The sequence below is a fragment of the Ceratotherium simum genome, chromosome 37 (genome assembly GCF_057802395.1).
Source record: "Ceratotherium simum simum isolate JZ-2026a chromosome 37, ASM5780239v1, whole genome shotgun sequence".
In the NCBI taxonomy this organism is placed as follows: domain Eukaryota; kingdom Metazoa; phylum Chordata; class Mammalia; order Perissodactyla; family Rhinocerotidae; genus Ceratotherium; species Ceratotherium simum.
The window spans coordinates 22954929-22980621 of NC_141936.1; the positions used below are offsets into that span (position 1 = coordinate 22954929).

The 25693-nt window shown below is 43.1% G+C and overlaps 1 protein-coding gene across 2 annotated transcripts in view; it reads left to right on the top strand.

The window, feature by feature from the left end:
- MREG (melanoregulin) overlaps nt 1–23917 on the top strand; it is a 66062-nt gene extending 42145 nt beyond the window's left edge. For both annotated transcript variants that reach the window (XM_087424850.1, XM_004427530.3), the window contains exons 3-5: nt 19956–20046; nt 21312–21475; nt 22023–23917. In XM_087424850.1, coding sequence (XP_087280976.1) covers nt 19956–20046; nt 21312–21475; nt 22023–22157 — 390 coding nt within the window. In that variant the 3' untranslated portion in view covers nt 22158–23917. The remainder of the gene's footprint in view (nt 1–19955; nt 20047–21311; nt 21476–22022) is intronic.
- Nucleotides 23918–25693: the final 1776 nt, after the last annotated feature.

A 25693-nucleotide genomic window follows, 5' to 3' on the forward strand; every position in this document is an offset into this window, starting at 1 on the left:
TATGTGTTGTAGTGCTAGGTGTCTGTATCTTCAGGAGCTAGGCCTCACTCAGGCCCTTTGAGCAAGATGCACGCACTATGCCTGGAAGGGGGGTTGGAAGCATTTCTGAGAGTAAACGAGGTGGATTTGGTTCCTCCATGCCACATTTCCCCACATTCTAGACAAACTATGGCCCCTGGGCCAAATCCCATTTTATTGGGACACAGACACAGCCGTTCATTTACATATTGTCTCTGGCTGCCTTGGTGTTGCTGTGACAAAGTAGAGACTTATGTCTTACAAACCCTAAAATATTTACTGTCTGGCTTGAGGCCATCCAAGCTTTGCCTCTGATTTGCTGCTCAGTAGACTTCGGTCGAATGATTGTGTGGATTTAATTTTTCATACAAAAAGGATATTACCAGCCTCTTGGAGGACGGCTTCCTATGTCCACTGCGTTATGATACTCTGGAAGAAGAGATCCTCTTTAGAAACTGAGAGACTCTTCCACCCTTTTTGTTTATGGGTGCGAAACATTTTTCATTTACTGGTGATTTTTTCTTTTGAAAAGTGACTGTACAATTATCTATCATGTGAGATTAGTCAGAATTTTAAAAAATACACTGTAATTTCCAAACATGTTAAATGTGCCACGGATTAGTGCCAAACCACTGTTTTCCCTTCACGATCTGGGATTTTAAATGCACAGGAATTGTGTTGGGGCTTTGTTTGAATTAATGAAAACCTGCCACGATGATAAGGAACCAGGCACATGACTGACGAGGCAAAGGTCTTGAAACTGGAAATGGCTGCAGAGTTCAGGATTCGCCAGGCAGCTTCCTAATTGGCTTGGCAAAGGGTCATCTGTGGGTCTTTAATAGCCAGCAAAGACGGGGGTAATTGTAAACAAATGTGTTAACCGGTGAGCGTCCGGGCAATTACAGGACTGCTTCCGCTTCAGCGATAATTTTGCCTTGAGGCTGTGGCATTACAGCATGCTCGAGGAGTGACCCACAAACACGGGAGTCGGGGAGGCAGCGTCTGGAGGCTCAGTTTTGAAGACTCTGGGGGAGTAAAAAGTGGATGGTGAGTGAGATGCTGCAATGGTAAGGAAAAAGTGTTATAAGACTTGAATTTAAATAACTCCCAACTGTTGGAGGAACCCTATTGTCATCAACAGGTGACAGAGAGGAAGTCCCTGTACTTCTTGTGAAAGGGTCCGGAGGACTTCGGGTTGTGTTCGTAGAGGTGTAATGTGCCTGGTGTGATTAGGGAAGTGGTTTAGTTTGCAGCTCCGTGTCTTAAAAAGGTTGCAGATGATTCAGAGATGGTCTAGAGTAGACAATGAAAGTATGGAAAAATTAGAAAGTAGGAATCAAGCGATGGGGTAGAGATGAGGTGAGCAAAACGCAGGTTGTCAAATCCCTTTCCCTTGGATCCTAGATCTCACCATAGAGATCTCATCATAGATCTTATAGTATCTAGCTTTACTAACACTTTCAAGACACCGGCAAGCGAGAGGCTCAGATGAAGCAGAGACATCTGGGACATTGGGGATGTCTCCCTAGGACCGCCTGCCCCATGAGACCGCACCTCTGACTCAGAGTACTGGATGAGTCTAAGTGAGGTTCACTGGGTTACCTCACACAGTGGAAAGTGTTTAAATTATGAAAGAGCTCCATTGTACACCCCCTCATTATTTTATAGCATACATGACATTCTCCAGGGAGCCATACCCCAAAGATGTTGGTGTCTTGATGTTGGTAATCTTTTGGCCAGAGACATCCTGCTAAGGGCATTCTGTAGATAAGGTTTCTTCCTCCTAGCAAATGCTGTTAGTCTAGTTACCTGGAGGTTTTCTTGATAAGGAAATTAGGTAGGCTCACCTGTCAGGGTCACCTGTCTTCTTTCCTTTTTCCTGGGGGCTTACCCCCCCAACACACACACACACACACACACACACACACACACACACACACACACAGCCAGTGAATGGATCACAGGCTAGCTGCTTTAACTCCTTCCAGAGGGTGAAGATGAAAAGGACTGGGATTATTCGGTGTTAGGCAGAAATAAACAACTTGACAGCTTTCAAATAAAGGCAGAGCAATTGTAAGTAGGGTCCCCGATGATAAGCCATGCAGGAAAAGTAATTACAAAAAGGGTTACCACTACAATAAGAAGTATTGTGTTAAAAAAATGGAAAACTTTCAGATTTGGGGGTTGTTAGTTTATAAAAGCAAATTATAACTTCCTAATTTCTCTCTTTCCTTCCTTTCCCTTGTATCTCTGCCTGGCTCTGCTGAATATCCCTCCCCTCCGGCCCCGCAATGATCTAGACTCTACTAGGACTCCTTCCAGGTCATCACCATGTCCTTGCGTTGTCCCCCTCCTCCTCCTCCTCTTTAAAGCTGGCAGAGATGCTGGAATACAGAGTAAATGGCCCACAGAAGCAACAGTGTTTTCAGCCAAATACTGCAGCACGCACAGGAACTTGCAGATTTATCTACATGATTTTCAATTAACAGAATTCATTGAAATCAGATGGCTAAGGTCTGTGTGTATCCATCCAGAATATAGTAAATACTTTTCTAAATAAATTCAGATTACAGTGGTACCCATAACTAGACTTTTCCATTTTCGAGGTAGTTAGACACTAGGGTAGGTTAACAAAGGAAACTGTAAAAGTAATCCTTCTTAGGGATTTTAAGGTTTCTGTTCTGATTATAAAAGTAGTGCAGGACCATTGTGGAAAATTTGGAAAGTATAGGAGGAAAAAATCACCTATACATAATCCTACCCTGAGATAAACACTATTCTACTATTTTATTGCATTTTTCTTCTGGTATTTTTTTGAGGCAATTATATATATATAACACACACACACACACGTATGTCCAATATACATATATTATGTATATAACTATTATATATATTATGTATATATACAATTGTGACTATATATACCATTGTTTCAAAAAATATACATAATGTATTATAATAAATATACATATTCTGCTTTAATCATTAATGTGTCATTTAGGTCTTTTTTCTTCACCTTTTTGCATTTATAATTAATGCTTTAATGCACATCATTTGCATTGACTTCTTTTGTATTTGAGATTATTTCCTTAGGATAGATTCTTGGAAATGTAATTCTTAGATTAGAGATTTTACCCATTTTTATATATTTTGATACATACTGCCAAATAGTTTTCACTATTTGTGAAAAAATAAAGTGATGCCAATTTTATAACTCTCAATCTTAATACTAAAGAGCATGGGGCCGGCCCCGTGGCTTAGCGGTTAAGTGCGCGTGCTCCACTACTGGCAGCCCGGGTTCGGATCCTGAACGGGCACTGACGCACCGCTTCTCCGGCCATGCTGAGGCCACATCCCACATACGGCAACTAGAAGGATGTGCAACTATGACATACAACTATCTACTGGGGCTTTGGGGAAAAAAGGAGGAGGATTGTTAGCTCAGAGCCGGTCTTCCTCAGCAAAAAGAGGAGGATTAGCATGGATGTTAGCTCAGGGCTGATCTTCCTCACAAAAATAAAAAAATAAAAAATAAATAAAACACAAACAAACAAACAAAATACTAAAGAGCTTCTTTTGCCGCACCCTTCCCAGCAGGGGACATTGTCATTTTCTTTTTTCAATAGATAATTTGGCTAGACAACAACAGCAACACAAAATTCATTGTTTTACTGAGAATTGTTAAAGGGTGGATATTATTTCCTAGTTGATCCTTTTGTGAATTATCTCTTGAGGTCTTTTGTCCATGAGTATGATTTTTCTTTCTGTATTAACCCCTTGCTATACTGGTATCAAACACTTTTTCGCGTATGTTGCTTGCCTTTTTATTATTATTTTCTTTCCTGCATGCATAAAAGTTTCAGGTTTTTATTTAGTCAAATTATATACTGTTCTGTTGTCTTGGAGGTCTTTTGAAAGTAATACGACATTTGTCTAGATGTAGCTCTCAGTTAAATGAGATTATAAGTATGAAAGCCTTTTTTATAAAGTGAAAGACACACCACCAAAAAAAAGGAGTGTTACTGAACCAGGTTTGTTTTGCCTACCTCATGGTTATGCCAGTCACCGAGATGATGAGTTTGTAGCAGAGAAAGTGTTTATTCACAAGGCAGCGAAGCGAGGACACAGGAGAACAAATCTCAAATCCACTTCCCTGAAAAATGGAGGTTAGTGGGGCTGGGCCAGTGGTGTAGTGGTTAAGTTCACGCACTCCGCCTTGGTGGCCTGGGGTTCACGGGTTCGGATCCCGGGCATGGACCTACACACCACTTATCAAGCCATGCTGTGGCAGGCATCCCACACATAAAGTAGAGGAAGATGGGCATGGATGTTAGCCCAGGGCCAATCTTCCTCAGCAAAACGAGGAGGATTGGCAACAGATGTTAGCTCAGGGCTCATCTTCCTCATCAAAAAAAAAAAACAAAACCCAGAGATTAGGGATATTTAATGGGATAAAAGGCTGGGTGGTCTGAACTGGTTTAGGGTGCTAGATGATTGGAGGTGAGGAGAAGTGAGGTAACTGATGATCTGCACAAACGTGGTGAAGCCTCATGGCTCTTCGTAGGATGCATGTTCACAAAATGGCGGCATCACCATTATCTGAGGGTGAAATTTTTAGGTCCTGGATGTCAAAGTGTCACCTATCCGCCATCCTCACAGGCCCAGTGGATGAGTCGGTGGTCTCAACCAGCCTGAACTGGACAAGGAGTCAAATCTCAGTTCCTGAAAATCTTAAGCACCCCACCCGTTACCATGGTGACCTAAGCATCAGTCAGAGATGCTCTCTATAGGGTGGGCTTTAGTAAAGCATTATCTAGCTACTTTTGGAAACAGACAACTAACTGAGTATAGTTAAAGCAGTTGGCCCCCGTTTCAGGAGCAGTGACTCCTCACCCCACGATCACCTGGAAAGAACTTGCAATCCTTAAGGACCCACACAAGAGTGTTTTCTGGTGGGGTTTGTCTAGAGAGGCATCTTTTCTGCAAATTTTGCCACACTTGGAAATGAAACCATTAGGTATAGTATTATCTAGATCAGCACTGTCCAATAAAAATATAATGCAAGCTGCATAACTAATTTTAAATGTTCCAGGAGCCACATTAACAAAGTAAAAATAAACAGGTGAAGTTAAATTTACTATAGTTTACTTAACCAAATATATCCAAAATATTGTCATTTCAGCATGTAATCAATATAAATGCTCTTAATTAGATATTTTACGTTTTTTTTGGTACTAAGTCTTCAAAATCTAGCACTTCTCAATTCAGACTAGCCACGTGTAGCCAGTGGCTGCCCTTTTGGACGGCACAGGGCTAGATGCTGAGGGATGGCCAGATCTTGGAGATGTCTTCTAGACTCTGGATTCAGACAACGCATCGTTACATCTCAACTTGCCTCGGTACTTTGAAGAAGCAGCCTTCCTCGACGGTGCATACATAAAGTAATTGAATTAACTGACTATTTCTACCTTGCCGGAAATTTGTCTCCCTTTCCTCTCCATGGACAGGAATTGAGTCTCCTTATCCTTTTCCTTTAGTGACAGCAACTAATTGTCCTTCTTCCCTGCGGTGAGCGGAGCAGCAGAGCTGTGAATTGGTTCCAACTGATTGGTTAGGAATAACGGGGTCACATACAAATGCCAAGCCCCAGTGCTTCCCACTGGCAGCATTAGCTGAATCACCTCCTGAATTTGGCCTTTCTCCTAATTCTAAAGCCACGTGTGGGCTCGAACCCCCCAAATTAGACAAAACTGACTTGAAATCTCGTTGCTCAGAAGCCCTGTTCCGTGGCTTTGCCGGCTCGCTCCGGCGGGCAGCAGGATGGCTTAATCTGGTTAAAACCAGATAAAGAATTAGGTCAGGGGCCTCTGGCTGCAGAGCAGTCTGTTTCCAGAACTCCAGCAGAGCTGTGGAATAAAAGTACACGGGGAGAATTGGAAGAGCGTTGCTTTTGTATTTGACTTGTTCTAGGTCAAAATTCTAGCTCTAGTTCTAGGTCAAAGCACATGAGCATTGCCAAGGGCGATAGGACTGCGTTAGCCACCCGGCGAGGATGTGCCTTTCCGAGGTTCTCCCAGCACCAACTCCAGCACGATGTTCGGGGTTTGAGGCTCTGCGTGGTATGTAGAGTCCAGCTGCCCGAAATGCCAGACCTTAGAAAAGTGAGTGGGGTGGATGTGCGATGCCTGCCTGTCAGGAGGGACAGCTGTAGGGCCTCAGCTGGGGAGATGAGGGGCAGAAAGGGGCCCCGCCTCCCCGGTGCAGTCCAGCCTGAGTGCAGTAACCTCTGCTCCAGTTCCAGACTTAAAGCAAGTAAGACCCTTCTCTGAAGTTTGGATTGTACTTAACAGGCTTTTTATATACCCGAAGTATTTTTTGACTAGACCATTTGAAACTACCAGAATGACACTGGAAATGTTTTTTTCTCTCATTAAAATTCAGGCCCTTAGACTTTATTAAAAAAAAAACAAACAGAAAACTTTTAAGTATCAGAGCATCTGGGGTGGGACCTCAGGGCCTAGTGGTCAGCGCAGCAGACTGGTCCTAGACCTAGGGTACCATGAACCCCATGAAGGCCCAGCTCCTCCTGGGATTCAGAGAAAGGGCAGGTAGAGAGCTCTGGAAGGTCAGTAGGGAGGAGACCCAGATGCAAATCTGTAACCTGGAGACTTGTTCTTTTTTTTTGGTGAGGAAGATTTGCCCTGAGCTAACATCCATGCCAATCTTCTTCTTTTTGCTTTGGAATATTCGCCCTGAGCTAACATCTGTGCCAGTCTTCCTCTATTTTGTATGTAGGTTGCTGCCACAACATGGCTGATGAGTGGTGTAGGTCCCCGCCAGGGATCCGAACCCGTGAACTGGGGCCACCGAACCGGAGTGCACGAACTTAACCACTACACCACCTGGCTGGCCCTGGAGACTTGTTCTTATCTCACTCAATAGGCAGGTCTGATGAGACTTGGAGAGAGAACTGCATCAGAGTTTCACTGACCCAACTAACAAGGCTCATTTCCGTAGGCCCTGGTTACAACAGATGGACCTTTCTTAGAGTGGGTGCTCTGGGGTGATGCGATATCCGGGCTGAAGCAATCAAGCCAACCCTTGTTGGGAGCTTTTGGAGGGCTCTCCAAGTCCTGGAGCCCCCAGAGACCTACGTGCCAGATCCCTGGTTGCTGGCTCCTCCTTGACCTCCACTCCGCAGGGTTCATCTAGTCTGTTGTTTATCCTCTAATGCACTGAGTTCCTCTGCTGTCATTTGATCCTGTGCCATTTGGGCCGAGGTGGAGGCAGAGGACTAAGGAGTGGATCGGCTGTCTAGGAACAGTGAAATACAATCCTGTCTTTCCCACTTGCACACTGTGTCTGGTGGATGGAGAGAACAGGCTTCTGTAGTCTTGACAGAGGCTGCCCCTCCTGGGTGGGTGGCTTTGACACTGTCCAGAACCAGCTGTGCTGAAAGGAAGCTCTGAGCTTCCTCTGCATAATCAACTCTCGCCTCCCTTCCCCCTGCGAGTCTCCCCAGCCTGCCCCTTGCACTGAGCTCTGGTTGCGTTGTCCTTCCTCCGCTGTTGGGCCGTGAGGAGTGTGTCGGGAGGGGCAGCTGGAGAACAAAGGAGGGGGCCTGTCTGTCTTCTGGACCTGAGAGGCCGCGCGAGAAGCTGCTTTTGGAATGAAAGTCCCTGCACGTTGTGTTCCATTTCTCTCTTTGTGTCCCATTTTCCACACTGGTGACAGGGAAGGACAATAGAGTGGGCTAAATTTGGGCCTAATTGAGTGCAGCTTTGGGTACTGGGAGGAGAAAGGGTTGTGGACTTGAGTTTAAATTGTAGGTTCCCCACTTAAGAGCTGTGAGGTCTCAGCTGAGTTGTTGAACCTCCTGGGGCCTCATTTAACACGTTTCTAGAAAGGGATCCATAACCCATCTCGTCGGGTTTTCTGATGGATGGAGTGACACATATAGAGTGCCTGGGACGGTCCTGCCACACGGTGCAGCCTCAATATCTATTATTATTTAAAGAGACATATGGGGAAAGTACTTTTCAAATATCAAATGCTTGATCAGGCACAGAGTAGAAGAGATGAACGGATTATTTTGTTTTATTTCATCTTTCTTGTATTTATTCTGTTTCCCAAAAATATGAGAATTGAAATATCTTGATTATATAAACCTGCCTTGTTCAGAATACACATGGATGCGGGCCCAAGTGGCTTTTCTGATAAGATTTAGTGCTGCTTTCTAGATCCAAAATAGGCACTCAATCACTGGCAGAATGTGGCCTTCATATGAATTGTCATGCTCATTTGAGTTCAGCAAACCCATTGGAGGATGTGCTGTGTACAGAGGACTGTGTAAGACATGGATGAATCCAGATTATCCAAGGAGCCTATAATCTAGCGAAGGAGACATTAAAAATACCCATATAACAATATCTATACAGTAAATAACTCTACAGCCAGCCCTGGTGGTCTAGTGGTTAAGATTTGGTGCTCCCACCACTGCGGCCCGGATTTGTTTCCCGGTCGGGGAACCACACCACCCGTCTGGCGGTTGTCACACAGTGGTGACTGTGTGTTGCTGTGATGCTGTAAGCTATGCCACCAGGATTTCAAATATCAGCAGGGTCACCCATGGTGGACAGGTTTCAGCGGAGCTTCCAGACTAAGACAGACTAGGAAGAAGGACCTGGCCACTGACTTCTGAAAAAATTGGCCATGAAAACCCTATGAAGAGCAGTGGAGCATTGTCTGATAGAGCGCTGGAAGGTGAGAGGATGGTGCAAAAAGACCAGGCAGGGTTCCCCTCTGCTGTACACAGGGTCACTAGGAGTCAGAATCCACTTGATGGCACTAGCAAAAACAGCAAAAATAACACTACAGCAGTTTTTATAAAGGGGCTGAGGAATTGCAAAAGCAGTAGCAATCACTTTCAACTGGCAAGAAAGGCGAAGGCTTCTCAAGGTGGTGGCGTTTGATCTGAGCCTGAAGAGTGACTAGGATCAGATGGCAGTGGAATGAGGACATGAGTGAGCGTGGTCAAAGGCACACAGGTTCAAGGCGCCCTCGGGAGCAGACCGGTGGTCCTGTGTGGCAGGGGCACAGTGTGAGTGGAGGGCTGTGGTCGGAACAAGACTGGAAAGTCAGATCATGGAGCACCTGCTCGGGATTGAAACTTCATTCAGTAAGGGGTGGGGAACCACTGGAGTTTTCAGGGAGGGAAATGACCCAGTCTCCCCTTTAGGAAGACAGCTGGCTGGGAGGAGATTGGAGACACTGGCTTCTGGAAGCAGAGGGACCAGTTACTGCAGCTGTTCTGGCCCACTAAAGCCCAGGCACTGGGAATAGAAGAGAGACGATCTTGTGACAGAGGGACAATCAACAGATTTAGGTGACTGATTTGGATTCTGAAGGTGGGATTGAAGGGGAGGGAGCAGCCTATAACCAAGTTGGGAGCGTAAGAGGGAAGGCGCTGGCGTGATGGAGGCCGGTCCCGGAGTCTCATTGGGTTCTGTTGAGTGGCCCGGGCAGCAGCCCATCCACGTGGAGACATCCAGTGGAAAGAGGGAAATCATGACCTGGAGCTGAGACTTGGAGGCAGGGCAAAAGAAGAAGACTTGGGAGTCCCCGACAGAGAGGTAGTGACAACAGAAGTGGAGGCATGAGGGGGAAATTATCCAGGGAGATGGAGGTGAGAAGATGGCCCAAGACAGAGCCTTGGGAAAGGACTGCATGAAAGGAAGAGACAAAGGAAGAAGAATCAGCCAAGTGAGGGAGCTCGGCTGGAGGATGCACTCAGGGGCAGCAGATCCCGAATCTCAGACCCGCTGCTGACGGACTCTAGGCCACATCCTGGACCTTCCTCTACGGTTTAGGGATTCTAATACCCACCTCACAGGGCAGTCCTGATGGGCACTGAATAGATGCTCGGTCCTTTTTCCCTTTCCCATGAAAACCTGGAGAGGCATGCTAAGAAGGGGGTGGCCATTAGGATTGATTGCTTTAGAAAAGGTGAGGGCCTCCGGAAAGGAGTAGGGGACACCCCATTGGGTCACTAGTGAGATGAGAAGATGTGGAAAGTACCTTAGCACTTCCCGTGGGCAGGGGTCTGAAGAAGGCCGATTGCCAGGGCTGGTGAGTAAGGGGATGAGGAGGAAGTGAGCAGAAGAATGGAAGCTCGCTCTTGAGCCACATGGCAGTGAAGTGCGGGAGGGAGGCGGAGGGGAGCTTGAGGAAGGAGCAGGCTTAAGGGAAGGGCGTATGGCTGCCGGCCTCAGTGAAACCAGCTGTGCTTTTAAGAAGAGTGAGCTAGTTCCTGTGAAATACTTTTTCTCTTGGATTTGGCAGATGAGGTTCCAGCTGCTGGGCGTTTATTGCAAGGTGCCAGCTGATCGGCTGTGGGAGGAGGAAGCTGGTCTTGTGAGCCATTGAAACTGCAGTTTGTCACATGAGCCCCGTGGAGGCCTTGGCTGGGCTTCTGAAGGAGGCGTTCTTGCAACCCTGTAATCTTGCAAGCCCCGGAGGTGAGGGCTGCAAGCTTTGCAGGGACTTTTCCAAGGAAAGGAAGACTATGTAGCTGGTTTCCTTTAGACGTGAGAGGCGGGGCAGCAGGGGGAGGAGCAGAGGAAGTACCTTGGGCAAGTCTAAGAAAACCGGGGGCGTCTAAGAAAACCAGGGGCGTCTAAGAAAACCAGGGGCGTCTCGGTCCTGAAGCCTGAAGCACAATCTCAGAAAAGTAGGGGAGTTTTACGGCTCTCTCTCTGTTGCAGACAAGCACAGCTCAGTCCAAAATACTGACCTTTGCCCCTCGGTCCTCAGAATCTCAGACCCTGGCGGCTTCTGCCACCCCTCACCACCCACCACCCCTGCCTCCTGAAGGGAATGGGTTTGCCTTTGTCCCACTCCTCAGAGGTGAAGTGGGGACCAGGTGGACAGGGGGAAGTGTGGGGGAAGAAAGGGACAGGAAAAGTGGGAGGGGGCTGAGGTCCTTCCACCTGCTCTGGGGGCAGGGGAGACAGAATGAGTCCCCAAAGGCAGGACTGGAGCACAACGTCCCAGCGAGTGGACCCTGGAGAAGGACGTTCTTGGGTTCAGCAGCATTCTTGGCTAGAGCCTAGGAATACTTTGCCTCTAAAAAAGTTCTGTTTTCTCCCAAGGTTTCAGTTGTGTTTCTTGGTTCCTCCTCAGGCACAGCTGCTGTGGCTTCAGATTGGTCTGTCCCTCATCAAGGGCTCTTTCGTCCTCTTTTCCTCCACTTCCTTTCCTCCCTCTCACCTTGCTCACCCACCTCCTCGCCTCCTGTTTTAAGAGGCAGTATGGACAGTGACTCAGTGCACTGACCTTACAACCAGGCGCCTGGCTGTGAAGTCCCAGCTCCTCGCTTCTGGTGTGCACTTAAGCAAGATACTTCACATCTGAGCCTCGGTTTCCTCACTCTTAAGATGTTATAATAATATCCATCTCATAGAGTAACACATCATGTTATGAGAATTAACTGAGTAAATACATGTAGAGCTTAGAGCAGTGCCTGGGAAGTAGTAAGTGCTCTATAAATATTATCTTTCTATCTCTCTGTTTCCATCTTTCTCTCTCTGTCTCTATCTATCTTCTTTTTTGTGAATACCTTTAAATCCTTTTTGGATTTTGTCTGGTGATACAGGAAAAATATATTATGTTGAAAGAGTGTATAGAAATTATATTTCTGGAAATTACAGTATATTTCTGTATAAAGTATGGAAATTATCCCTTAGAGTTCCAGTGCTGGAGGGCTCCTTGTCTTCCAAAGCCTTCGTTCTGGATAGAAAGTTCTTCCTTATATTGATCTTTCTTGTGGCTTCCATCTGTTAGTCCTGGTTCTGCATTTTGAGGCTATGTAGAAAAAAGAAAAGGAATTCTTCTTCCATATAGCAACTGTTTAAGCTTGGAGGATGTTATCAGGTACTTTTGGAGTCCTCTGATCTGCAGATCTGTGAGCCAGGCCACCATGACCTGGTTTCCGAGCACTTCATCATATTCATTCTCTCCTCCTGGCTGCGCTGCTGTTTGATCAAATCCCTCTTCAGGCATTTCCCCAGTTGTTCTGTGCAGACTGTTGATTACCCCTTCCTTTTGAGCAATGCTTCTATTAATGTAGGATAATATTAGTTTAGTTTCTTGTCTACATTTTCATTTCCCTAGAGCCGGAGGTCCTTGTGCTATTTATTTCTGTAAACCCAGTGTTGTGCTTGGCACAAAGCGGATGCCCAGTAAATGCAGACCAAATGCCACATTTTGGGTAGACTCGGAGCTTCCAGTTTAATCAACCCCTAGGCCTGTCTTTCACGTGAACTGCTGTGTAGGCAGGCCCTACCTCTGGTGCTTTGGCTGTGGTGACTTTTTCAACCTGAGAGTAGGGCGTATTTTTATTTATTCCTAATAAATTTTGACCTGTAGATTAGGCCTTACTTGTTATATGTTTTTAAATCTTGATTCTCTCATTCTGTGTATTAGCTATCCCTCCTACTTTTGTGATCTCTGACTTCACAAAGTCACTGATAAAAATGATGCCTAGCTCTGAAACTGAGCCCTATCATGCATTACTAAAAACCTCCTCCAGACTGACATCAAGAGTTTTGGGTACTCTTCAGTAGCTGCTCAGCTATCCTAGTCTGCATTATCCATCTCACATTTCTCTGTGAAAAGCAAGCATGAGAGCATCTGTTTCAGGCTCGTTAAAATCCAGACACCGCCATGTATGACATGTCTTTCTCTTGCTTACCTGATATTTCCCACTCCATACCAAATGAAAGAAAACTAAATTGGAGAAGCAGTCCATATGATTTTTCTATCTTTTAGAGAATCTCTCTTCATTTTAAGTAGAAAGTAGCCTAAGATGATGTGAATTGGTGAAAATTGAAAGGAAAGACATAACAGTTAGAATGTTCAAAGAATTCATTTGGGCCGGCCCCGTGGCTTAGCGGTTGGGTGCGCATGCTCCGCTGCTGGCTGCCTGGGTTCGGATCCCGGGAACGCACCGACGCCCCGCTTCTCCGACCATGCTGGGGCCGTGTCCCACATACAGCAACTAGAAGGATGTACAGCTATGACATACAACTATCTACTGGGGCTTTGGGGGGAAAATAAATAAATAAATAAAAATTATAAAAAAAAAAAAGAATTCATTTGTCCAAGAAGCTATCACTTTCTTTTTTTAAAATTATTTGTTTATTTATTTTCCCCCAAAGCCCCAGTAGATAGTTGAATGTCATAGCTGCACATCCTTCCAGTTGCTGTATGTGGGACACGGCCCCAGCATGGCCGGAGAAGCGGTGCGTTGGTGCACGCCCTGGATCCGAACCCGGGCCGCCAGCAGCAGAGCGCATGCACTTAACCGCTAAGCCACGGGGCCGGCCCAAAGCTATCATTTTCAAGTAAAAGTGTTTGGCTACTCTTCACTTTGTAGTTTCCTGGTTTAGATGTTTAATTTTTCTACTGCACTGTTGTTATAGCCACAGTTGTAGGGTGTCTTCTTTTAATGTCGATATTGACTTGAAGTGGAAATTCCCAAAAGGGTGTCCATAGTGCATGACATGACACATGTGGGTACTTAATCCTTTTTGGTGGTGATGTTAGAAAGAATGACTTCGAAGCAGAAAGTCTTAAGGCATTTTCTAGTTTTAAGGCACATTTGGGAACATATTGTAACTTTTTAGGGAACCGTTTTCTATAAAACAAATATATATCTTTATTATAATTCTGTTTCTGTCTACACCAGATGGTCAAAAAGTCAGTTAGGGACTGGCCCGGTGGCACAAGCGGTTAAGTGCGCGAGCTCCGCTTCGGCTGCCCGGGGTTCGGAGGTTCAGAACCCCGGGCGCACACTGACGCACCGCTTGGTAAGCCATGCTGTGTCAGTGTCCCATATAAAGTAGAGGAAGATGGGCACGGATGTTAGCTCAGGGCCACTCTTCTTCAAGAAAAAAGGGGAGGATTGGCACTGGATCTTAGCTCAGGGCTAGACCTCACACACAAAAAAAAAATTAAAGAAGGATCTAGAACCTTATATTCTGATACACAGTGATTGCTAAAATATATTATTAAGTGAAAAGTGCAGGATATAGTATGCTACCATTTATGGGAAAGAAATGGAAGGGTACAGGAGAAATTGATAACATTTATTACTTGTAGAGAGGACACTGGTGGCTTGGGGACAGAGCCTTTAGTACTTTTTGAGTTGTGAATCATATGAATGTATTACCTAACTTAAAGAAACAAACAATAAATGCACAAGGAGAAAGAAACTGTGTTGGGGAAGCAACAATAAGTAGTCATTCTTTTCTGTTTCCTTTCTGTTTTTGTTTTTTTAAGGGTATGTGGCTTGGAATTAGATGCATTTAAATTTGAACTCTGGCTTGACTGCTGCTGACAGTTGAGCATGGAGAAAGTTACATTTTTATGTAAAATATGGGAAGGATCTTCTGGCTGGGTTTTATGCTGATCAAATATAATAAGGACCATTTCTTAAAGTTCAGTTTGTGATATCTGATCTTGGGGTACGGAATGAAGAAGATGACGCAGATTTCATCCTGTGTATGAGCATCTTCCTCTGAAGATGGTTTTTCACCATCCAAGACAGAAAAGAGACAAGGTCATCCTAATGCTTGGGTTTCCAGTGGCGAATAGGTTTTGGCTCAAAGTTATTATGAATCAAAAGTTAACTTTGAACTGATCGTTAGATCCAACCAGAAGGATTTTACGTGTCTTTGTAAGTAAGGGAATTGAGAGGTTAAGCCAGTGATACTTGGACCCTCTCCCCCGGATCATTGGAAGAAATTAGCCAATGAGATATAAACCACCTCCTCCCCTGGGTTTAACAACAGTCTTGAGAGAGTGAGAAGCTCTGCTCTGATGGACAGAATTCAGGGAAGGCATCATAAAGTAATCGCTGGATACAGAAAGGGCTGCTGTTGTATCTGTGTCATTGCCTAAGGCACTCCTGGGACAGAAGACTGGGATCCAGGCAGAGCCATTAACACTGCATTCCTGTAAGGCTTATCCATCCCCAGCTAAGTAGGTCTATATGCTGAACATTTTCCCCCAGGGGCTAGAGGTAGGAAAATATGAGACTAATTTTTGTGCAGTACTTATAGTTTCCTTTTTGCTTATATATTCAGTGAATGGTCTTTGTAACATGAATCTTTCAGATGCAAGGACCAGAAAAACAACTCGTTGTCAAACCTAAGTGGAATTGGCTGAGATAACAGAGAGTTCCAAAAGTAGCACTGACTTGAGATGAGATTTGATCTGGAGGCCCAGGATGTCCTTAGGCTCTGTCTCTCCGATTCTTTCATCTTCATCCTCCTGAATGTTGACTTCTTCCTTCGGCTGGCTCTTCCCCGGGTAGTAAAAGTAATGGGAGCAGTTCTAGATTTTGTACCTCACACCACGTCATCCAGGGAAAGAGAGAACACCACTCCTGATTGCTCCCAGAACCCCATGGATTTTGTGGCATCTCCTTGGCTTGAGTTGGGTTATGTGTCCATCCTGAGCCAGTTGGATATGCTGATTGGCTTAAGTTATTGGGTTTCAAACCTGGCCCCCTCAAAGGATTCTGATTTCATTGGCCTGGGAGGTGGATCCCATGCATTGGTATTTTAAAAAGCTCCCAGATTGATTATAATATACAGCCAAAGTTGAGTTTGTTGGTGTAAGCCAATTGGTGTCCACTCTTAGGGCTGAGAATGTGAGTAACTGTTCTGCAAAGGAAAGTCTGGATGAACTTGACAGATTGATGAGAGAAGGGGAAGATAGATGTTGGGGAAGCAAACAGCAAATATTTGCTTGTGGCAAACATATTAGTTGCTGACATACTGGCCACCCAGGTGTCCGTATCCTTCCTTTCTTTCTTGCTACCAGAACCCAGCTTTGGTTTGGGCATCAAGGTGCCAGCCCCAGGGGATGGATCCTGATTGGTTCAAATACTACTGATAATATTTCTCCACTTTTCCAGCCTCCCTTTGCAATCAGAGAGAGAGAGAGAGAGAGAGCACAGAGGAAGAACTAAATGACACGTTAGGAGGAGGAGGAGGAGGAAGAAGAAATGTTCAAAAGTAATTACCCCTGAAGAATAAGGCTAGAAAGAGAGGATGGGAAAGCAAGCTTTTAGTTTTCATTTTGTACCCTTCTTTTCTCTTTGAAGTTTCACTTCTATATGATAGTATGTTTATAATTAAAAATAAATTGATCTCTTTGGAAATTGTTCCTGTGACTTTAAGATGATTTAAAATATGTGTAACCTATTGTTAGAGTACCTTTCTTTAAATGTCTAATTCACCTTTTTAATAAGAAATAAAAAGTACTTTTAAACTGTCCCATTTATCCACAACCTCACAACAACATAGTGTAGGTGAGAATAAAATGATCCTAGTTGCTGGAATCAAAGGTCAAGGTCAAGGTCAAGGTCATCTCTTGGGGTCGAAAGCTGGAGGAGAACTAGCTACTGCAGGAGACCGAGCTTTGTTCTGCCTCGCACACTGTTGCCTCCACCTTCTTGTCTGGCACCCTAATCTGAGACAGCTCGAGAGGAGAAAAGCCTCAAGATTTCAGCTCTGCGCACTCAGTTCTTCATTTTCAATCACATGTTTTTCAGTTTGACTTGGTTCCTATAATCTTATGACATTAATTCTGCATTATTTCTTTTATTATACCTTTGCACATTTCCTCATTGTTAACGTTTCCAGCCACAGCATCGCAACGATTATTTCAGAAATCATGAGAAAAGAAGCAAAAGATTATTTTAGAAAATAAGACTTCAACATTTGATGTCTAGTAGATTTGTTTCCACTTACCTGTGAAGAATATTTAACTGATCTTTAATTGTTATTTTCAAATTATTTGTCTAAAAACAAATTGTTACAATTTAAATATCGTAGAAGGGTACCCCAAGACTTGTTTTTCTCAAATACCAGGGAATAGGTGAGTTAGTTTCTTTAGTTGTGGGTAAGATTTTGTACATCACCATTTGTCATTTGCTGTATTTAGATTCTATTCTTTGGGATCATGTGTTAAACAGGAATTCAAATTCCCCTCTTACTGTTTATTTTCTCAAAAGCCAATTCTTAGTTAAAACCCTACCCAAGCTGCTACTGGTCTTAGAGCTTTCAACTTTGCACAAAACTCCCAGATACTTTTATACTTTCATAACTATTCTGTCAAAAGAAGACAGTAATAATATGGATATATGAAAATAGTTTCCTTCCACTAATCTTAACAAGCACACATGCACCGTGTGTGGATCCATCCTCACCAGATTTTTAAATCTCATATTGTTGCTTCTCCATCCAACCCTTTATCAGAGTAACAGACACTGAGACGGAATGAATTTGTGTAACTTTTAGTGTTGGTATTTAGGAATTGCAAAATAAATGACAGATGGACAGCAGGAAGAGAAAGATTTAAAAAAAGTCTGAAGCCAGGATCACCCAGTGATGGATGGGTGTCTGAAAAATTGAGATTTGGCTACACTTAGTTGAAGGAACAAAGTCTGAGACATCAGCCTTAGGAGCTAAAAGAAAAATTAGCAGAGACCTTTAATCGCAAGTTAATGAAGCCACCTAGTGGTTTGTTACAGAATTTAAGGTTGTGTGAGTATGTGAAGCAACTCACTTCAGATTGATTGTGTGGGTCTCTAATCAAGTGTAACTAAGAGTTGTATTACTTTTCATTTAGTCCGGCAAGGAGGGTCAGTTTCATTGAGAATAAGCACAGCTCTGCTCTGGGTAATGTTTTATTTAGTTATATTCTTTTTGTCATAAAGGTCTTAAGGCAACTTCCATGAAAATACAGTGAGATACCACAAACTAGAAGGTGAGAAAGAGAAAAAACATGAATAAAGACATAAAAAGTAGTAAAGAATTTTGATAATTCCAAAACACTTTCAAAATCCTACAAATCTTCCATGAAAGGACTCTACATTTTCAGGTCAGCGTGGAAACTGATCAGTTATAATATTCACAATGTCCAGAAAAAGGGAACAATTTTTAGGAAAAGTGAAATCGTACCTGATGTCAAGAGCAGAGAAATTTGTCTTCTGGAGGTCCGCACAAGTGAGATACTGCATAATGTCATGTGTAGTGTCCTCAATCCTCATAATAGAAATCATCCTGAGTTTTGGGAGATTGTTTCTTAGTTGTGCCTACACTGAATTGGAGGAGAATGTGCACCAAACACAGTTTTCAAGGCTTGCATTAATGCATTTGATCCTTGAAGTAAGCGAATGCGGTAGGTTGTATTACTATCCCCGTATTGCAGATGAGGCCACAGAGACACAGTGAGGTTATGAACTTGCTCGAAATCAGGCTGTTAATAACTAATGGAGCTGGGAACCAAACCTGGAAGTCTGGCTCTAGCATCCATGCTCCTTCCAAGATGCTACATATTGAAGGGCCAATTCAGGCCCCATCCAATGAAAACCTCAGTACTTGAGTTTTTCCCCCCACATCTTATACATTCTGTGGGGGATTAGATGGGTGTGGTTTAACATGATGCTAAAGATGAGGTCAGGGTTGCATATTTCTGAGATGACTCAGTTCACTTTGCTCTCTTCCAGGGTCACAGACTTTATCCCTGACCCCGATCACCACACCTGTGTGCACACACATGTGCTCACACATCTTTGGTCAGAAAAAGAGAACCAGGAAAGAATCCTCAAGTTGACCACTTTCTGACTTCTAGAAAATAACTGAAATCCATGGCCTTTTGATGACATATCCTTAGATACAAGACCTGAAATGCAGTCATAACAAAACACACTTTATTTTGTTAACTTTTCTTTTTCAAAGTGATATCTATAAATATTTGTAAATGGCAGCTGAATTGATTTCTCTTAACCAGTTGTGAGAGTTGGTTAGCAATGAGCAAGCCTTGAAAGGAGCTGAGTAGGGAAATAATGGCATCACTGAAACATTTTCAGTTAGAGGAGTCAAAATATCATATAACTTCAGTCTTAAATTGAGCATTTAGAATGATCTTCTTTAAAGCTGTGTGTTAGGATAGTTGTGTGGTTAATGTTTTTGCTAAGAGGAAAAGGTATACTCTATAAAATGACTGTTTTATATAGTTAAAGCTCTTTAAAAACAAATTTCCGTGACATTTGAAAGGAATGCTTAGCTTCGTAAAGATTCTAATTCTCCTGAAAGATTCAAGTTCTGTTTAGGGACCAATAGGATGGCCTACTCCTAAAAAGATTGAAATTTTCAGAATGATAACCTTTTGATAGTTCTGCTGAGTGCTTGAAAGATTCATCCTATTGTGGGAATATAAATGATAGAGAGTGATGCTGAGATAAGGTGAAAGAAACATGGGCTGGAAATCAAGAAATTTGGGATTCCCAGGTCTACTTTCTTCTGATAACAAAGGAAGACATAAATTCGTTGTATGTCATTTTTCTCATGAACTTTGGAGTGAGACCTGAATTCAAATACCAGTTCTGATACCTATTAGCTGAATGATGTTGGATTAGCCATTTAACCTCTTTGAGCCTTGGTTTCTTCATCTATAAAATGGCTTTAATAATACATGGATTGTATTAGGTGTTCCCTGTGAGCAGGTATTGTGCTTTTTTATATCTTTACTCTTTATAACAATCTTGAATGGAATATGAACTAGTGTCATCCCCACTTGGCAGATGAGATCACTAAAGTTAAGAGAATAGGTAATGTGAAGAGTTAGACTAAGATAATTTATGTAACATGTCATACCACCTGGTACATCGCAGATTCTCCAGAAATGGTAGCTGATGTGTTCCCGTCAACGCCATCTCACCCATCTCCTTCTCTTCTTTTAGATATACTTCAAAGATTAGTGAAGAGGAGAACCACATATTTAAACAGCTTAAGTTTGGGAATTACATAGAGGTTTAAGCCCAAGGATGAAAATAAAACTGAATTTTAATTTTCCTACAGGAGTGGCAAAAACTCAACTATGATATCTACGCCCTGCGACAGATTCGAAGGGAAGTGAGAGACAGATGGAAACGCATTTTAGAAGATCTAGGTGAGTCTGAAATTGAGTAGGAAATGGTAAAAATAACTGGTTGTGATCATTCCTCTTCATTTACTTCACCATGGTTTTTATGAAAGGGATGTCAGTAATTGACTAATTAAGGCTCCTGTGTACTAGTTATTTTCCCGATCCTGTTCTCCTTATATCCTCAAGCATAAACATCTGATATTTCTGTTATCGCCAGCCCGCGTCCTAAGGACATGCTTAGCCACGTGTTACTCCATCTCTCCACATATTGAGCAGCACAGGGCAGGGAAGTCACACGGGCGCTACCTTGAACTTTCTGGCATTGACATAGATTGAATTAAATGAGAGTGATTGGCCAGTTAGTAGAAGTTTTATAAGATAAGGTAGGTTGGGAGAATATTGTGTGTAAGAAAGACAGCAAAATTCAGTGTAGACTCTCAAAAGGATTAAAAGATAGAAAAGCTTCAAAGTTGGGAAAAACACCAGTGGCATGAGAGAAGCTGTTGGGTATTGGTTTTTCTTAATTCTTCCAGGGTTGTGATACAATAAACAAGGCCCTCACATTATAAAATAAGCTTGTTTTAATGTTTAAAAAGTGAATTTATCAATTTTGAAGTCCTCAATCCTTCTGCTTTGGAAGAGAACATGACACCTTGGCATCATAACCATTCAAAAGTGAGGTACCGTGTTGCTAGCCCCTGTTGCTTTAGTTGGGATACAGTGGGATGGGGTGGACCTCTGCCCTCTTTACTCATCCAATATTGTTGTGACTTACTAGTCTCCTTTTTATAATGTAAGTTATTCCAGGCAGGTGTAAATCTATGAGTCTTTTATACCTTTGGGTAAGTAATTTTAACCAGCCAACCATATTGCCTCTGGGCAGAGAATCTGGGCTTGGAGAAGTAGGGGCCTGGAGGTGACCACTTTGCAGTTCTCAAGCTGCAAAGGTGGGTGGGATTCAGGGGACAGAGGAGGAGGTGAAAAGTAGCATGTGGGAGGGGGGTTTCAATCCAAAAAAAGAGCAGCAAGCCATCAGTGGGTGAGTATCTGAGGCTTAAGTCGGAGGGAAAAGTTAACAAAGAAAATTAACCAAGGAGAAACATCACACGCATTTTGATTAAAGACCCTGCCAGTCACCCCGAGCTGGGAAGCAGCACGTGGAGCGGTGCCTTTGGCTTCAGTTTCCTGATGTTTGTTCAGAATCCGCATTCGGGTCCCTTCTTAATCTCCTGCAGGTCATTCACCTCCTTGTGACTACTTTTCAGGAGGGGTAAATTTGTTTACCTTAGGTTTTCAAAAGGAAGCAGACTCTTTGTTGTCGGTGACAAAACTCAGCACCATGAGTGACTCTAAAAACACAAAGAAAGCTCGAGAGATGTTGTTAAAACTGGCTGAAGAGACCGACATTTTCCCAACGAGTTGGGAGCTCTCGGAGAGATACCTCTTTGTTGTGGTAAGTGGATGCATTGTCTCATCTGCTCTGCTTTTGCCTGAAATTTGTGTGTTTCTGTTGTTCCGTACACTTCCCATGCCAACACCACCAGCTCCACCACAGTATGAGGTGGCCGATGATGCCAGTGTCTTGTGCACGGGTTTCCGGTGCCAACAACATCAGAATCACCTCATGGGCTTTAAAATGTCCCATTTCTGGATTGCACTCAGACCTGTTGAGGCTCGGGTTGAATCTGTATTTTTCAGCCCGTTGTGCTGTGTAGTCAGCTTTCTGAACCATCTGTAAGTCAAAGAGATGTGAGAAGTATTGTTAATATAACGTAAGACTGCAAAAGAATTTGAAAGGACTCGAAGAGAGGTGGAATGTTTCTTGGCTAATGTAAGTAAAGGATTAAGGAGTGTCTCTAAATTTGTTGAGAAAAATTTAATAAATGTTTTACTTGCTCATTATTTTTTTAGGGTAAGTTTTGTTGTTGTTAGGTTGGTTTTCCCATCTACATGGCTTGGTTTCCATCTTGACAATCTTTTTATTTTTAATATTTTGGCAGGACCGTCTCATTGCTCTCGATGCTGCAGAAGAGTTCTTTAAAATTGCCAGTCAAGCTTACCCCAAGAAGCCTGGGGTCCCATACCTGGCAGATGGCCAGAAAGAACTGCACTACCTTCCATGTCCAAGTCCCTAAAGGAGAGGCTGGGAGGCAGAATTGGAATTCTTTGACTGGAACTCAACAAGCAACCAAAGTTGGACAAATGCATATAGAAGAGAGTGAGCTAGCTAGCTCACTGGGGCTGGCTAAGTGAAAAATGATTCTGAATCCTACAAAAATCTAAGGGTTTGGAGATCTGGTCTTCATGAGGACTTTATGAAATGTTCAAGTTGCGTGGAAACATCTGGTGATCTTGCATCAGAGAGTTGGTCAGGGGGCTGTTTCGTCATGGGCGATTAGATTCCAAGAACCCATGGCCCCGATTTTGGTTTTGGTTGTACAGTAAGCTCTAATCATTAATCCTGTTGGGAGAGTGGGGAATTCTAGTTAATGGAACAATAAGATTAGTAGAGAGAGCTATCATTGAGCCTAAATACGGATTACCAATTTTTAAATAATTGTTATATAATATAGGCTGACACCAAAATAATAGCAGGCACTATGGGACCTTTCTTTGGTTTGGAAGAACCTACAGAAACTTGCAGGGTGTCAGAGGCATCATTTTGAGTATCAGTTATGATTATTCAGAAGTTTAGATGTACCAGATAATAGAAATGTCTAGAAGTGCTGCTCAGAAGTGAGTTCCAAGTAGAATGATCTCAAGCAGAACTTCCTGCAGTTACGTGTAACAAGTCCTGCCTTCGGTTGCGGTACAAGCGTCTTAAATTCTCAATACTATTGATATCTGGTTACCTCATTTTTGCATATTGTCCATTTCTCATCCATAAGCCCTTGATATTTTATGTTTTATCCAAGATACGATCTGTAAACTGAAACATTTGACTTCCATTTCCCTCTCTGCTCTTTAATCTGTTTCTGGCTCATCGGATGAGAGTTGCACCTGCCCAGGGACCTCTCTTGCAGACTTGCAGCTCTGCAGGCAGTGTTGCGTGGAAGAAGGTCATTGCTGGACTTTCTTTCATTCTGAAGATGATTTTCAAAATGCAGCAATGCTGCCGATGCACCTTGCTTCTATCCACAGATGGAGAAATCCAGTTTCAGAAGTTACTTACCTCTTAAGCAAGGAGCTGGCCGGGAAATCATGGTTCATTTTATTAAAAAGACTTTCAGAACTTGTAGGATTTATCAGTTAATTGCTGAGAACAATGGCAATATTTTCACTTTTACAGACTTTTCTCTTCTGACTTCAGGTTAAAAAGTAACGTGTGTTCAGTCTGTCCAGGAGACTTGAAAATTTCCACACACTGACTAGCTCTTCTGGTGGTGTACACAATTTTTAAAATATTTGTTAAAGGAGATCCATGTTCTCCATTTTTTAATGCATGGCAGGCCAATTTAACTGACATGTTTCCAGAAAATTCTTTCTAGGTTAATAAGTTAAGCTAAAAGTTTTATTTTTTATATTTAGAGCTTAATCCCTTTCATGTTGCTTAAAACTAGCCTGCAGATATTTTCCGTCACTTCTGTAGCCTCTTACAACATACAAACAGTGACACAAACAAAAGCAAAAATTAACAATAAAATAAACCAAAAAACTTTGAAAATTGTATTGTTTTCATCTCTGTCCATAGAATTTGTGTTTTGTCTTTCTGCCTTTTTTCATGTCAAAATAGATAAGATTGTTTGCACTTTGGAGAATAAATTGTAACCATAGTCTTTATTTTTGATAATGAATGAGTGAGGATAAGATTGTCTCTATGATTATAAAAACACGTGGGATCATCCAGGAAATTTTCCTTCTAAAGAATTAAAAGGTTTCTCTGTTTACTGTTCAATTGGATGTGTGTTATATTTCCGAGAAATAAGAAGGGACAGGTATTCTTTCCCTAATCCCTTTAAACTAAAGGGTAAAGACGCTGAGAGGCAGAGAGATTAAGGACCTCCCCTCATTCTAAAGCCAGTCAAGGGGCAGATCTGGGCTCAAGTCCAGTGGACACTGCAGCACATGAGAGAGGCTCGAGGGTGACCGAAGTGACCACTTCAGGAGTCACAAGATGCTCAGCAGGACCAGGATCCACAGATGTGCAGGAGGCTGGAGGGTTTTCTGGCTTTTTAAATGTCTCCCTGTTGACTACTGTAGTGTTCTCAAAGGTTCATCTGTGTATGCGGAGAGATTTCAAGTGGTCGACGGATGCACATTTTTATGTTAATATTTATTTATTTTAATGTGCACCAGGGGAAAAAAAACCCTATAACTAGCAGACCAAACACCTGATTTCCTATTTCATGAATATTATTGCAAAGAGCAATAAACTGTTCATGTTTTCTTATGTTTTCCCAGGAAGGCACAGAGGACACATTCACTGAAGAGGTAAGGAATGCATTGGTGAGGGGGCACAGCATCACTGAGAACCTCAGTGTGGCCCTACAGGCCAGATGCTGTTCCAGAAATGGGCTCACCAATGGCAATGGAGATGGAAGAATGGAGCCCCAGAGGCAGTGCTTCACCATCAGAAGCAAAGTGGGCACAATTATCATAATGAGTGGCCGGGTCTGAGGGGTACCTGCAGAGAGATTTGGAGGTGGTTAATAGAATATGGCATCCCTAGGGAAAAATAGATGGGTAGCCAATAAGAGTATTGCTCAAGCTATACCATCAAAAGATATCAAGGATGAAGATCAGGAGATGGGTAGGGCACAGCCACCCTAATAAAAAGTTGTGATCTCTTGCCAAGTTTCCAGACCTTGACTATTTTCCAGACCCAGAAACTACTGACTGAAGGAAGGGCTGGATCCCCGAGAAGGAGGACTTTGCAACACCACTGCAAGTGTATATGGCAATGGTTCCTCTAGTCCTTCCTCAAAAGGACCTATGGTTATATAGTTGGATAACTGTGCACTAGAGAAAGGAGTGTACACAAACACTCTGAGGACATGAGACACAAGGTCCAAGTTGACATTGATGCTCAGGAACAAGAGTATCACTGTAGTGTGCTTTTTAGAATGGGGGCATATGGGATTCGGATAATAAATGGAGTCCTATCCCAAGTCTAACTCCAGTAGATCCATTGGGTCCATGGATCTACCCAATGGTCATCTCCCCATTTCCAGAATAAAGTATCGGGCTGAACATATTTGAGACTTGGCAGAACCACCATTTGTTTCTTGGCCTTTGGGTTAAAAACTGTCTTAATGGGGAAGCTAAGTGGAAGCCTCTGAAATTACTCCACTCCTTGGTCAAGATAGTACACCAAAATCAATATGGCATCCCACGGAGATGGCAGAGATTAGTGCTACCGTTAAAGACCTAAAGGATGCAGGAGTATTGGTCCTGATCATAATTCCATTTAATTCACCACTCTGGCCCCAATGAGAACTAGATAGATTCTGGAGAATGAAAGTAGGTTATTGAAAATTCGACCAAGTGGTAGCCCTAACTGCAGATGCTGAGCTAGATGTGTAGTCTTTGCAAGAATCAATTACCACAGACTCAGCTACATGGTATGTGGCCATTGCTATCTTCTTTCCATACCCACCAGAAAGGCAGATCAGAAAGTGCTTGCATTCACTTGAGATGGACAACAGTATACATTTATGGAATTTCTCCAGAG